A 15,710-nucleotide genomic window follows, 5' to 3' on the forward strand; every position below is an offset into this window, starting at 1 on the left:
ACTCAAATCGTGTCTCAAATTTGTAGGCAGCATCAAATTAGGGAGTATGGTTAGCACTGAGCTAGAGTGTTTTAAAAAAAAGTGCAAGATGTTAAACTTGGAGAAGAACAATGAGTTTCAATTTATAAGTGTGCAGTGTTGAGTTTGGTGTGAAGAAAAAGGACATTTGTGCACTTATTGACAAATGTAAGTGTTTAAGTGGAGTGAAGGTGCATAAGGGATCTTAGGGTACCAACTGACTAATCATTGAAGATACAAGTTAATAAAGCCATTACCATGTAAACAAAGCTCTAGGGTACATTTCTAGAACAAATTCAAAAGCAGAGAAATGAGTTAAATTTCTGTAGAGCTTTATAGAATCTTTCTCATGTAAAACATGTATGTCATCAGACAATGGCCAAGATTTAGAGGGCAAGGACAAATTTTCCTCCTGGTTAAACTGGAATTCAACATTGGCAGGCAAAGCTGCAATGGAACAGTGGGCTGCCTTCAAAGAGTGGCGAGGAGATGGTTTAGGTACAGCTAAAATACTTTCCCACTGTGGAGAACAGATAGGGCAACCAAATCTGCAGCCTTCTGGATGCTAAGAAAGAGAATAAGGTGAAGCAGAAAGACTGCAGTGTATGATATGTTGCTAATACAGAATGTGAACTAAGTTGTTATAAATGTTAAGTGGGGATGTGAAAATGAGAGAGGAAGGAAGGAGCAGACGAAAACAGCAGAACTTATCAAAGAAGCAATCAAAAGTCTTCGAAGGTGTCTAAATAATGGAGGCAGATGCTTAAATTTATGGGGAGTCTAAAACTAGGAGCATATATATGAAATATTAGCTAATAAATTGAATAAGAATATTTTATTCAAAATGTTGGACTTGCTATTTATTGTATGACTGCAGTGAACAGCTTAAGTGCATTTTAAGGGGAAGTAGGATGAGGAAAATAAGGGAGAAAGAAATAGCCATATGTTGCTGAGTTTAGATGAAGGGTGTGAGGAATTGTAGGTGAAGCACAAATTACTTCACCTATATTAAAAGTGAAGCCATATCTTAAATCATGTGAGCTGTTTTTTGAAAATTTTGTTCTATAATTTATTAGCTACTGACCCTGAAATGGTTATACAGTTTTTAGCTGAATAATTGTTTTCTTTTTGTACTTCTACATCAGGCCAGAGATGACATTTTGAATGGTTCACATCCAGTATCCTTTGACAAAGCCTGTGACTTTGCAGGATACCAATGTCAGATCCAGTTTGGACCCCACAATGAGCAGAAGCACAAACCTGGCTTTTTAGAGTAAGTAGATACCTTTTTTTTAATCAAGATAACCTTAAACCTTTACTTGGATCAAAACAAGCATGAGTAATGACTTCAGGAATAATTTTCATGTTCATGTTATGCTGCACAGTATTTGAACACTGAAACATCACTGGCATTTGTACATTATCTTCCATCAGCACCTCATACTTGCATTTAGAAATTTTAATCTTTGTTTTCACTTCTGTCCAGAATATTATTAGCTATAATACTGACAATTGTATTTTAGGTCATTCTCATGTTTGTTCTAAAAATCTGAATGTTTTTAATTTATTTATTGATCCTTGTGTTGAAGGATCTCTAATGTGTGTAAAATGTCACTGTTACTATTTTTTATTTTTTTCACCTCTTTATATCACCTTTGAATCTGCTTGCAATTCCTTGATGTTCAGAAACTCCATAATTATCAATACCTTACAGATATTGACTAAATATCTCTCAGCTGTATGATAAAAGCCATTTATCTTTGGGAATTAGATGTTTGAGTGCTTTTAACTTGATTGAGGCCTCATTGTTTATTTTAGTCAATTAATTTATCAGTGTTATAGACCTCGTTGAGTCGGGCATGCTCTTTATTTCTTGACATGTGACTTGTAATTTTTTTGTTTTTTGAGTTTCAAACCTGTCTACTCTTGCTATGGCCCTATATGCCTTACTCTTTGTCTGACTGTTGTAATATTGTATAACTTTACTTTCTATCTTTTACTGTGCTTTTTCGAGGTCACTCTTTGACTCTCTGTTCATCTAATATTTTGTTTCCATATTTTAGTTATTAATTTGTGACTCATTTAATAATTATTCCTGCAAGATCACTGTTACTTTATTTCCTCGTGGATCATTGTCGGTAAAATTCACAGATGACATCAGTCATGTTTTTGGCTGCAATAATCACTTGGATGACTTCCTGGCACTTGTAGAAAGAATGCACACCCTAATAATCAATGATTTCAAGGATGTAAAACAGAGAGGAAAGCACTTCTAAAATTTACTTTATTTTATTCATACGTCGTGTTCATGTGGCAGCAGTACATTTTGTGATAACTGGTCTGAATATTATAGTAATTAGTTATCGTTACCTCAGACTTGGGTCATGTTTCTAGATTATTCGTGAAAGTTTTAAAAAGCAAAAGATACTGCAACTTGTACAAACCTTTGGCAAAATAGTGTTCCACAGTACATCAATTTATTGTGCACCTTTTTATACCTTTGACTTATTCTTGGCTCATTGTCCATATTCTGCTATTCCAATATAAAAAAGAAACTCCCTCAGTTTATCAGCAATGTTCAAAATCTAATTCTAAAATACTAAGAGAATTAATAAATGCAAATTACAATGTTTTAAAATTGGCGATTAAGTTGAAGACCTTGTCTTTATAGTTGATTAAGATGTTCTGGATCTCCAAATTGTTATTCCATGTGAACATGTAACTGATTTATAGATGTGTATTCAGATTGGAAGTGTTAGTGGAAAATAGTCATGTCTGATCTTGCTACTGTGTTCTGTTTCAATGGGGTGGGTTTTCACACATGTGAAATTGCCATTTAACTGTTGGCAGTTACTTTAGATGTTTGCCATCCATAAATTCACAGGAAATAGGAGTTTGATTCGCAATTTTGAATTGTTTGATATTTTAAGTGGCCTTGCTTGAATATGCTGATGGAGATGAATGTTTATATATTGTAGTGCTACATGACCAATGTGGAAGAGCATGGTTTAATTTAACTATATTTCAAACAAATGTATAAATCGTCAGACATCATTTAATGCTGACTGTGTTAATCTTTACAGTTTAAAAGAATTCCTGCCTAAAGAATACATCAAGCAGAAAGGGGAAAAGAAAATATTCATGGTAGGTTTTGCAAAACATGATGTTTGTGTTTGTGTATAAAGCATTTAATGCAAGCAATACTCTTACACTGAAATTAAAAGCAGATTGTGACCTTGGTAGGAGGCTGATTCTCATTTAGATATACATGTTAAATGTTGTATTTTTAGAAATTTTGAGGTTGAGACTCTAATTTGATCAGAATCCTTTAATTCAGCCAAGAGACTTTTCAATATAAATTTCATTCAATATTTTGAATATGAATTGTGCTTCTAGGATGTCAGCGTCACAGGCACAGCCAGCATTAATCTCCCATCCTTAACTGCCCTTGAGAAGGAGATATATTTGGAAACTGGTTATTAAGAATGTGTGAAAATGCATGTGGCCTATTGAACAGCTTTGGCAAGAAGAATAGAAAAGCAGTGTAATGTTTAAATGGAGAGAGTTTACAGAAGTGGTGCAGAAGGAGCAGTGTGTTTTTAGTAGATCAGTCGCAAAGTTAGTACTTAGGGTGTTCAGGAAGGCAAGTGGAATGTTGTAATTTACTGCGGGGGAATATAGAAGTTGAAGTTGAAGTTTTATTGCAGCTGTACAGGTATTGGTGAGACTACACATGGAGTGCTGTGTACAAATTTGGTCTCCTTAAATGATAAAAGCTATATTTCTTCAGACAGTTAAGGTGAAGGTTTACTACTTCGGACAAAACTTATAAAGACAGATTGAACAGGTTAGACTTTTAACTACTGGGATTTAAAAGAATGAAAGGTGATCTTATTGACGCATGTAAGATTTTGATGGTTCTGATGAGTCATAGAGTCATAGAGATGTACAGCATGGAAACTGACCCTTTGGTCCAACCTGTCCATGCCGACCAGATATCCCAACCCAATCTAGTCCTACCTACCAGCACCCGCCCCATATCCCTCCAAACCCCCCTTATTCATATACCCATCCAAATGCCTCTTAAATGTTGCAATTGTAACAGCCTCCAACACATCCCTGACAGCTCATTCCATACATGTACCACCTTCTGCATGAAAAGGTTGCCCCTTAGGTCTCTTTTATATCTTTCCCCTCTCACCCTTAACCTATGCCCTCTAGTTCTGGACTCCCCAACCCCAGGAAAAAGACTTTGCCTATTTATCCTATCCGTGCCCCTCATAATTTTTAAACCTCTATAGGTCTCTTTGTGGGCGGCACGGTGGCACAGTGGTTAGCACTGCTGCCTCACAGCGCCTGTAGACCCGGGTTCAATTCCCGACTCAGGCGACTGACTGTGTGGAGTTTGCACGTTCTCCCCGTGTCTGCGTGGGTTTCCTCCGGGTGCTCCGGTTTCCTCCCACAGTCCAAAGATGTGTGGGTCAGGTGAATTGGCCAAGCTAAATTGCCCGTAGTGTTAGGTAAGGGGTAAATGTAGGGGTATGGGTGGGTTGCGCTTCGGCGGGTCGGTGTGGACTTGTTGGGCCGAAGGGCCTGTTTCCACACTGTAAGTCTAATCTAGGTCACCCCTCAGCCTCTGACGCTCCAGGGAAAACAGCCCCAGTCTGTTCAGTCTCTCCCTGTAGCTCAGATCCTCCAACCCTGGCAACATCCTTGTAAATCTTTTCTGAACCCTTTCAAGTTTCACAACACCTTTCCGATAGGAAGGAGACCAGAATTGCATGCAACATTCCAACAGTAGCCTAACCAATATTATGTACAGCCACAACATGACCTTCAAACACCTGTACTCAATACTCTGACCAATAAAGGAAAGCATACCAAACACAGCCTTCACTATCCTATCTACCAGCGACTCCACTTTCAAGGAGCTATGAATCTGCACTCCAAGGTCTCTTTGTTGAGCAACACTCCCCCAAACCTTACCATTAAGTGTATAAGTCCTGCTAAGATTTGCTTTCCCAAAATGCAGCACCTCGTATTTATCTAAATTAAACTCCATCTGCCACTTCTCAGCCCATTGGCCCATCTGATCCAGATCCTGTTGTAATCTGAGGTAACCCTCTTCGCTGTCCACTACACCTCCAATTTTGGTGTCATCTGCAAACTTACTAACTATACCTCTTATGCTCGCATCCAAATCATTTATGTAAATGACAAAAAGTAGAGGGTCCAGCACCGATTCTAGTGGCACTCCACTGGTCACAGGCCTCCAGTCTGAATAACAACCCTCCGCCACCACCATCTGTCTTCTACCTTTGAGCCAGTTCTGTATCCAAATGGCTAGTTCTCCCTGTATTCCATGAGATCTAACCTGCTAATAGTCTCCAATGGGGAACCTTGTTGAATGCCTTACTGAAATCCATATACATCACATCTTCTGCTCTGCCCTCATCAATCTTCTTTGCTACTTCTTCAAGAAACTTAGTCAAGTTTGTGAGAGACGATTTCCCACACACAAAGCCATGTTGACTATCCCGAATCAGTCTTTGCCTTTCCAAATACATGTACATCCTGTCCTTCAGGGTTCCTTCCAACAACTTGCCCACCACCGAGGTCAGGCTCACCGGTCTATAGTTCCCTGGCTTGTCTTTACCGCCCTTCTTAAACAATGGCACCACATTTGCCAACCTCCAGTCTTCCGGCACCTCACCTTTGACTATCGATATAAATATCTCAGCAAGGGGCCCTACAATCACTTATGTAGCTTCCCACAGAGTTCTCGGGTACATCTTGGGATTTATCCACTTTTAACCATTTGAAGACATCCAGCACTTCCTCCTCTGTAAGCTGGACACTTTGCAAGATGTCACCATCTATTTTACTACATTCTATATCTTCCATATCCTTTTCCACAGTAAATACTGATGGAAAATATTCAGTAAGTATCTCCCCCACTTTCTGTGGCTCCACACAAAGGCCGCCTTGCTGATCTTTGAGAGGCCCTGTTCTCTCCCTAATTACCCTTTTGTCCTTAATATATTTGTAAAAACCCTTTGGATTCTCCTTAATTCTATTTGCCAAAGTTATTTCATGTCCCCTTTTTGCCCTCCTGATTTCCCTCTTAAGTATCCTCCTACTTTCTTTATAATCTTCTAAGAATTCACTCGATCTATCCTGTCTGTACCTGACATATGCTTCCTTCTTTTTCTTGACCTTTTCTTCACATTTTTGGGTGATTGGAATCTCTTTTGGGGTAGAAGTGACCTGTACAAGAAGGATGGATTGCACCTAAATTGGAAGGGCACTAATATACTGGCAGGGAAATTTGCTAGAACTACTTGGGAGGATTTAAACTAGTAAGATGTGGGGTGGGGGGAGGTGGGACCCAGGGATATAGTGAGGAAAGAGATTGATCTGAGACGGGTACAGCTGAGAACAGAAGTAAGTCAAACCATCAGGGCAGGCAGGGACAAGGCAGGGCTAATAGATTAAACTGCATTTATTTTAATGAAAGGGGCCTAACAGGGAAGGCAGATGAACTCATGGCATGGTTAGGAATATGGGACTGGGATATCATAGCAATTACAGAGACATGGCTCAGGGATGGGCAGGACTGGCAGCTCAATGTTCCAGGATACAAATGCTACAGGAAGGATAGAAAGAGATGCAAGAGAGGAGGGGGAGTGGCATTTTTGGTAAGGGATAGCATTACAGCTGTGCTGAGGGAGGATATTCCCAAAATACATCCAGGGAAGTTATTTGGGTGGAACTGAGAAATAAGAAAGGGATGATCACCTTACTGGGATTATATTATAGACCCCCCAATAGTCAGAGGGAAATTGAGAAACAAACTTGTAAGGAGATCTCAGCTATCTCTAAGAATAATAGAGTAGTTATGATAGGGGAATTTAATTTTCAAACATAGATTGGGACTGCCATAGTGTTAAAGGTTTAGATGGAGAGGAATTTGTCAAGTGTGTACGAGACAATCTTCTAATTCAGTATGTGGATGTATGTACTAGAGAAGGTGCAAAACCTGACCTACTGTTGGGAAATAAGGCAGGGCAGTTGACTGAGGTGTCAGTCGGGGAGGACTTTGGGGCCAGCGACCATAATTCTATTTGTTTTAAAATAGTGATGGAAAAGGATAGACCAGATCTAAAAGTTGAAGTTCTAAATTGGAAAGGCCAATTTGACGGTATTAGGCAAGAACTTCCGAGTTCTTCCAGAACACTATCCTCGACCCAGCTGCCTTTAGCAATTTTATCAATAAGCTAATCTCCATCCAAAGCACAGAAGTGGGAATGTTTATTGATGATTGTAATACTTAAGAATCAACAAGCTGTCTGTGTGGAACCACAGGAGAAGGGCGAGATATTAAACAAGCATTTTGTCAGGATTTACTGTAGAGAAGGACATGGAAGCTCGAGAACTTGGGAAAATAAATAGTGATATCTTAAAGTGTCCATATTACAAAAATTGAGGTTCTGGAGGTCAGAGACTGAGGGGTGACCTTGTAGAGATTAATAAAATCATGAGGGGCATGGATAGGATGAATAGTCAAGGTCTTTTTCCTCTGGTGATGGAGTTCAAAACTAGAAGACATAGGTTTAAAGTGAGGAGAAAGATTTAAAAAGGGTTTGAGAGGTAACTTTTTCAGAGGGTGAGGTGTGTATGGAACAAGCTGTCAGAGGTGGTGGTGTAGGCAGGTAAAATTACAACATTTCAAAAGCATCTGGATAGTTATGAGTAGCGAGGGTTTAGAGAGATATGGGTCAAGTACTGGCAAATGGGACTAGATCAGATTGGGATGTCTGGTCAATGTGGGTGAGTTGAACTTAAGGGTCTATTTCCATGCTGTATAGCTCTGACTCTACTCGATGCAATTTAAAACCTTGAGATTATGAAGCTCTCTATGTCCAATGCAGCAAAACATGGATGAGAAGCAAGGCTTGGAATGTTAAGTGTCAAGTAATATTTGTGCTGCTGAAATGCCAGTTAATATCATTATCATCAGCGAATCCCACTGCATCAACATCCTTGGGGCCATTTCAGACAGCAGTTAAGAGTCAAATGGGTTTCTGGGAGTCTGGAGTCACATGCCAGGTCAGCACCTTTCCTTCCCGAAAGGAATTCACTGAACAAGATCTGGTTGCACAATTCAATTTTCAATTTCAAAATCATTAATTGAATTTAAATTCAGTAAGTTCCGTGGTGGCCCAGAGAACAGTAGCCTGGGCCTTTGGTTACCAAATCCAATGACATTACCACAATATTACTGTCTCTGCCATTTGACAGTCACCTCAAAACCTGTCCGTCATCTGTTAGGAATGTAATGGAATACTCTCCACTTGCCTGGATGTTACAGCTCTGACAACAAGAAGCTTAGCATTATCTGGGCTAAAACTGACCACCTGTACAGCAGAAATTAAAATAGCACCTTCCAAGATGACTTCCTGTAGAAGGACAAGGGCAGTAGATATGTGGGAACGCTACCACCTGAAAGTTCCCCTCCAAGCCACTCACCAACCTAATTTGGAAATATATCACCATTCCTTCATGTCACTGGGTCAAAATCTTGGAATTCCCTCCAAGAGGGTATTGTGAGTCAACATGCAGCATGTACACTGCAAGGCTCTTTGACAGCGCCGTTCAAATCCTTGGTCGTCTGGAAGGACAAGATCAGCGGATATGTGGGAATACTACCACCTACAAGATTCCCTCCAAGTGAAATACCATCCTGACTTCGAATTAATTGCGTTCCTTCATTCTCATTATGTCAAAAAGCTGGAATCCTTATCAGCACTGTGGAACACCACATGATCTGCAGTGGTTCTAGAAGGCAGCTTGCCATCATCTTGAGGAATAGATAGCAAATGCATGCTTTGCTAATGACATTGACAGCCATGAGGGAAAAAAATAAGATTATTTTTCCTTCTCTCAAGGTTGTTGCACGTTTCAAAATCAATTAAGTGAAGACACCAAGAGATTCAAATAAAAATGAATGAATTAATTGAAATCCTATTTAGAAATGTATGCTATTTTTAGTTTTCTTTGGCATTTGTTTTTTGGATATCAAGAGTAACAGCAGTTTAGGAGAATTCTGGGAACCCAGTGCTCTGTTTGATGAGCTTGTAGGTTAGTACTGGGCATTTGAATTTGGAATAACCAAAATTGATATTAGAGCGAGAATTCAAACAGCGTAGGCAGTACATTACTAAGATTTTGAATAGGTATTTTATTTTTAAAAAAGCTCTTCTTTATAATCTATTTTGCATCAGGTGGCAAATGTTTTCCATAAACAATTTATTTTTATAATGTCAGCATTTCCCATTACTTAAATCTGTCAGCAGTCACAATTGTCTTGTATCTGTGCTCTGAGCATTGGGTGGTGCTGCACTGGATATCATGTTCAATTCCTCCTGCACCATTTCTCAGTACTCGAAGAGGCTTGGTTTTTCCAGCTTGTGTGTTCACTCTTTGCTATTCAGAATGCACTGTTGGAAATTTGAAGCATGTTTTGGTTGCGGAAAAGGTTGCAGAAGCCCTGATCTGACATTGAGCTGTCACTGATTGACCGAGCTTGACTGGCACCAGCACTTCTGCATTTGCTTTAGTTTTAGTTCTGCTATTTTCTGCTCTTTATTTACCATTTTGCTAGTCGCATTGCTGCTGATAACTTTCCAATCTAAGAGAATCTGACCATAGGTGTCTTTTGGCAGAGGCTTACCTTTCATTAAGCTTTTCAAATGCCTGAACTATGTTAAGGTCAACTACGTAAAAACAATGACTGCAGATGCTGGAAACCAGATTCTGGATCAATGGTGCTGGAAGGGCACAGCAGTTCAGGCAGCATCCAACGAGCAGCGAAATCGATGTTTCGGGCAAAAGCCCTTCATCAGGAATATTTTATTCCTGCTTTTATTCCTGATGAAGGGCTTTTGCCCGAAACATCGATTTTGCTGCTCGTTGGATACTGCCTGAACTGCTGTGCTCTTCCAGCACCACTGATCGAGAATGAATTATGTTAAGATCTGCCAGCTGTAATCTTTTTCAGCTTAATATGATAAAAGCAAAGCTGTCATTTGAAATGCTTTTCAGTTCAATTCTATCAACCACCAAGGCTATTTCAGAAGGTTTTCACCTTTGTATTGCATAGAGTTGTGTTTTCTCACATATTGTTATGATCTTCTATCTCTGAAGTTGCCCAACCTCATTGTTACTTTCTTGTCTCTTGCCATCAAAGGCTTAATTTCATTTTAAAAAAAAATCTCATTCTACCTTTCCAGTCCTCCTCCTCCTCACTCCATTCTCCTTTTAAAATTCTTCTCCATCCTCTCATCTTCTGCTCCATCTTTGAGAAAAATGTTTTGTTTTAACAAGTTTCTGCCCCTGAGCATATTCTATCACATTTCCAAACTTTGTTTGTAAAATGATTTTATCCTTTTGCCCCCACAACCATTCTGACTTTTAACATTTTTCCTCTCTTTCTCAGCATCCACTGATATATCCTTAAAGTATTGTTGAGCATCTTCTGTCCATGGGCATCATGTTTGCAGTGCACATTATTGACATAAGATCTCAGTGATTAAAGCTAACCAAAGGAGTCAAACTTGCATTTTTTTTAATACATAGACACACAAAAACTGTGCCAACATGACTGAAATGGAGGCTAAAGTGTTGTATGTGAAGATGGCCCGATCTTTAAAGACATACGGAGTTTCCTTCTTTTTGGTTAAGGTAAGTGGTTACTGTAAATTTTGAAGTAATCATTTTTTCAAGTTTTTATGCAACAACGTTTTTGTACTGTTTGTTTTGACTTGCTTTATTTTAATTAAATGTTACCAAATTATGCTCTTCATTTCAAATTTAAAATAAATCTAATAAAAATAGAGGTCACTGGAAACGCTCAGCAGGTCTGGCAGTATTTATGCAGAGAAATCTCTGGTCCAGTGATCCTTCCTCAGTTCTGAGGAACCATTCTGTGGGCGGCACGGTGGCACAGTGGTTAGCACTGCTGCCTCACAGCACCTGAGACCCGGGTTCAATTCCCGACTCAGGCGACTGACTGTGTGGAGTTTGCACGTTCTCCCCGTGTCTGCGTGGGTTTCCTCCGGGTGCTCCAGTTTCCTCCCACAGTCCAAAGATGTGCGGGTCAGGTGAATTGGCCATGCTAAATTGCCCGTAGTGTTAGGTAAGGGGTAAATGTAGGGGTATGGGTGGGTTTCGCTTCGGCGGGTCGGTGTGGACTTGTTGGGCCGAAGGGCCTGTTTCCACACTGTAAGTCTAATCTAATGTAAGTCTAATCTAATAATTAACTTTGATTTCTCTTCCCAAATGTTGTGAGACCTGCTGAACCTTTCCAACAACTTCTGTTTTTGTTTCTGATTTACAGTAGTCACAGTTCTTTCTGTTTTCTATTTAGTAAACTAAATGTAGTTCATTTGAAAATTGTCGATAAGTTCCCCTTTGCTTTGAGTAAGCTGCCAGTGTGGCAAAACTGAAAGCATATCCTTTGTTCAGGAACTAGTGCACTATCTAAAGAATATGGTTTTCAGGCACTAGGTTTTAATGGGAAGCCACAGTAATATGTCAAAACATAATTTCTGAGTGACAGAAATGAACTTGTAGTTGATTATCCTTGACCTTCATATGGTAGGAGTGTTTTTCCTTTTGAGTCCTTCTTACATCAAAAATAGGCTATGTTCCTCTAAATGGAGCTAATCATTAGATACCATGCTTCCCACTCTCCTCCTTTGTACTTAATTAATCAATCAATGGCATTAGTGCTTTCACTGTTTCACTGGGACACTAGAATTATGTGCATGCTTGTACTTTTTGGATTTAACTATATCATGTATTTTGCTTTGCAAATTATTTGCTGGATGGTTCTTCCCTTCCCCCATCCCTCCCAGTATGCATTTGGTATGTATCTAGCAGACACTCAGGAAATCTTATAATGCATCTGACTGCTTCCACGAAACTTGTTAATCTGACAAATGTTCCTGTTGTTTTTGGTTAGACACTTGTAAATTTTGGAGCCTATGATTATAACTCATTATCAATCTTGCTCCCTTGCAATTTTTGTTTTCTTTAAACATAAAATGTTAAATATTCTACAGGAGAAAATGAAAGGGAAGAATAAACTTGTACCCCGTTTATTGGGGATTACCAAAGAAAGTGTTATGCGTGTGGATGAGAAAACAAAAGAAGTGATACAGGAATGGAACCTCACTAACATCAAACGATGGGCCGCATCACCAAAGAGTTTTACCCTGGTATGTTTTTTTTATAGCAAGTGTCTCTACCTTGCAGTTCTTTACAAACCAATTGGACTTCCTAAGTGTTGAAGCACATTGAGCATACATCGCCCTGCACATACTATAAAATATGGTGGTTGAAGATTCCAGTTTGTTCTCACTCATAATTGCTTTGTCTGCAAAATGTATTTTTCTTTTAGTTGAACTAAGTTAGTGTAACACTTGGAATACCTGAGGTAATTGTAGGAAAATGTATCAAGACAGCATGTAGGTGGGGGATTTATAGTTCAGTTTTAATTGGGCATGCCAATTGTGAAGTTCACCAACATTGGGCAGCTAAGAAGCAAATTTAAGTCAGTACAAATATGACCCATGGATTTGCTGGGAGATGCTTAAGTGCAACTCAAAACGTGTCTTTGTAGATTTCCTTTTGTTACTCGGAGTACAGAGGAACCTCTATTGTCCGAACGAAATGGGCGGGCACTATTTCGTTTGGATAATTGGTTATTCAGTTAATTGATTCAGTGCCTCTCCTCTGGGGCTCAGTTTTCTGAAGTTTTGTTTTTCCTCGCTCTGCCTGCCTTGCTCCCCCTCTCTGTCTCAGGGTTTGTTTCTGAGCAGACAGACATTTGTGTGTAAGGGAAACCCCCACCCCCCTCCCACTACCCAGTTGAATGGATTGATTCAGCGAGCACTTGCTGAGTCCACTCCCGGTTCTGGAGTCTAGGCACAATGCGCGCGTGCCCCCCACCCCCCCCCCCCCCCACCCCCACCCCCCCCAAATACTGCCCCATTCCCCACGCGCACCCCTAACCCCATCCAAACCCGTCCCCCTGTGTGAGCCCTAACCCCATCGAACCTGCTCCCTACCCCCCCTCCCCAAAACTCCCTGGGGCAGCCAGACTGGACACCAACAGCAAGACTACTGCTGTCTTTTTTGGGGGTGGAGGAGGGGACGTCTCCAATTCCCCGCGTGCGCACAATTTTTCACTGCAACTTTTTATCTAGTTTCATCAGGACAACATGACAGAGATTTTCTGGGAAAGAGGGATTTAGGGTGCACACCAGTGTAGAACTCCAGGTAAAGTGTGGAGAGAGAGAGAGAGAGCACAGGCAGTCAGTCATTTGAAAACGGTGCCTGGGCTCCCATCGATGTCCAGGACTGTTCTCAGCAGTATTTCAGTAAGCCGAGTTTGTTTTTAATCATTGTAAACAAAAATACATGATCCGTGTTAGAAACGCCTCTTTGATGTAATGTTTTGATCAGAACTTCAAGATCTCCTTCAGGTAGTCCAATATTCGGATAATCGAGGTTCCTCTGTATTCCAGTTGCTCTCTAATAGTGGACCTTATGCAAGCTTCCTATGTTCTATAATTTGTTATTGTGTAGTGTTTTTAATTTCAGTGCTGGATTTAGACTGACATACTTTGAATGGTGCAGAAGAAGGATCTGAGAGTTTATGAACAGAAATATTTAAAATTTGACAAGACTAAATTTAAATTTAAATATGGGATTCAGGCTTTATAAGTAGAAGCATCAAGCACAAAAGTTTATACAAAGATACTATAAATCACTAGGCCTCAGAGCATTGTGCCCAGGCCTGTGCACCAAACAAGAACTACAACATTTTTTAAAAATTAGATTAGATTACTTAGTGTGGAAATAGGCCCTTCAGCCCAACAAGTCCACACCAACCCTCCGAATAGCAACCCACCCAGACCCATTCCCCTACATTTATCCCTTCACTTAACACTATGGGCAATTTAGCATGGCCAATTCACCTAACCTGCACATTTTTGGACTGTGGGAGGAAACCGGAGCACCCAGAGGAAACCCACACAGACACTGGGAGAATGTGCAAACTCCACACAGACAGCTGCCTGAGGCGGGAATTGAACCCGGGTCTCTGGCGCTGTGAGGCAGCAGTGCTAACCACTGTGCCACCGTGCCACCCAAAAATTTGAGGCCTGATCTCTCCAATAAACAGAGCTTTTTTTTTGCTCAGCTTTCCCTTTTACACAAGTGCAAGAAGCGGTTGAATGAAGCGGTCAAATGTATTGCTTGTTCATATTAGGCAAGTGTGAAGGGATGGATTCTAGAAGCAAAAACTATACTTGGGGCAAGAGTTCTTGATTTGGATTGCAGACCATGACTGGCATCTTCAATTTCCCCTACCTTAATGCAAATACATTGTTCCTGATTTTGATGTGGGTTCAGAAGAACAGTTTCTAATCTATATCAAGATTACCAAATGCAATATTCCTTGTGAAATGATGCTAAGTTGCTAAGTTACTTGCAGTGACACCAATGTAAGCATTTAAAATTGTACATGCAGCATTTACTACTTTCAAATGGTGTTCAAGTCCTCACAAGGACCTTAACACTGAAAATCAAGGTCTGCAACTAAACAATATTTATTCGTTACTGGAACACTTTCCTTATCAAGGGTTATTGTATAAGGTACCAATCCTATCAGTGTTTGCTTGAACATTTACAGTCCCAGGACTTAAAATCATGTTTTGATCATTGGCAGTTTTTAAGCAAAGGTAATAGGGATCGAATTTACTGTACAAGATACCAATGTTGCAAGTCTGAAGTAATTAGAAACGAACTGAAAATCTCTTGAAAGCTGATGGGTTTTGATTTAACTGGCACCACCAAAAGCCAGTGTATATACTGAAAAATGCCCATCTCTCTATGACAACATTAATATTTCACCTTTGTGTTCTGATTTGCATCAGAACCTACATTTCAGCAATCAATAGTTTCATAACACTGAATTCTGTCCGTTGCAGTAAGATATTAACTTCCTATTGAGTGAATCTTATCTCATTCAGTTTTCATCCGAGAGACAATACACGTATCAAGGTTGTCTCTGAGTGTTGTTTACTAAAGGGTATCTGTGATGCAACTTGTGATGTCCTTGAGTAATTTCAGAATGAAGCTAAAGGCCAAGCTATGGTTTTCTCTTTCTTACAATAATATGGCAAATTTTTAAATTGACATTTGTAAAAACAAATTGAATGAAGTGCTCGACCTTGTGAAGTTGCCAAAAGTTAAAACTGGGTGCATTGATGAGAACAAACAATTATGTTTGCCTTCCAGCCTCCGGTAAGGGAAGAAAGTAGTATTGAACTCAACCAGATGTTGCCATCTTGTCTTAACTTTTAGGCTAGAAAAACTAGAGTAAGGGAAATTATGGATCAGATCTAACATTAGTCGCATGATCATTCTCGCATATTTTGTATCACAGTATAATTGAAAGAATCATTTTCAGATTTAATGTTGTGGTTCTAGACAGTGTATTTGTTAAATATGATTGGAGTTGAAATTATCCAATCATTTCATATTTGTTTTGTTGGCTTTCGCATAATATTATTTCTTCTATTGGTAGAGGTTTTGTGTACTCTAGCTGTGTTGGAAGAACT

At 39.7% G+C, this 15,710-nt stretch overlaps 1 protein-coding gene across 5 annotated transcripts in view; it reads left to right on the plus strand.

Moving 5' to 3' along the window:
- tln1 (talin 1) overlaps window positions 1-15,710 on the plus strand; it is a 268,749-nt gene that overhangs the window by 141,537 nt on the left and 111,502 nt on the right. For all 5 annotated transcript variants that reach the window (XM_060820768.1, XM_060820686.1, XM_060820997.1 and 2 more), the window contains 4 exons: window positions 1,164-1,291; window positions 3,102-3,162; window positions 10,657-10,761; window positions 12,144-12,299. In XM_060820768.1, coding sequence (XP_060676751.1) covers window positions 1,164-1,291; window positions 3,102-3,162; window positions 10,657-10,761; window positions 12,144-12,299 — 450 coding nt within the window. The remainder of the gene's footprint in view (window positions 1-1,163; window positions 1,292-3,101; window positions 3,163-10,656; window positions 10,762-12,143; window positions 12,300-15,710) is intronic.

The sequence above is a fragment of the Hemiscyllium ocellatum genome, chromosome 1, assembly GCF_020745735.1.
Source record: "Hemiscyllium ocellatum isolate sHemOce1 chromosome 1, sHemOce1.pat.X.cur, whole genome shotgun sequence".
Taxonomy (NCBI): Eukaryota; Metazoa; Chordata; class Chondrichthyes; order Orectolobiformes; family Hemiscylliidae; genus Hemiscyllium; species Hemiscyllium ocellatum.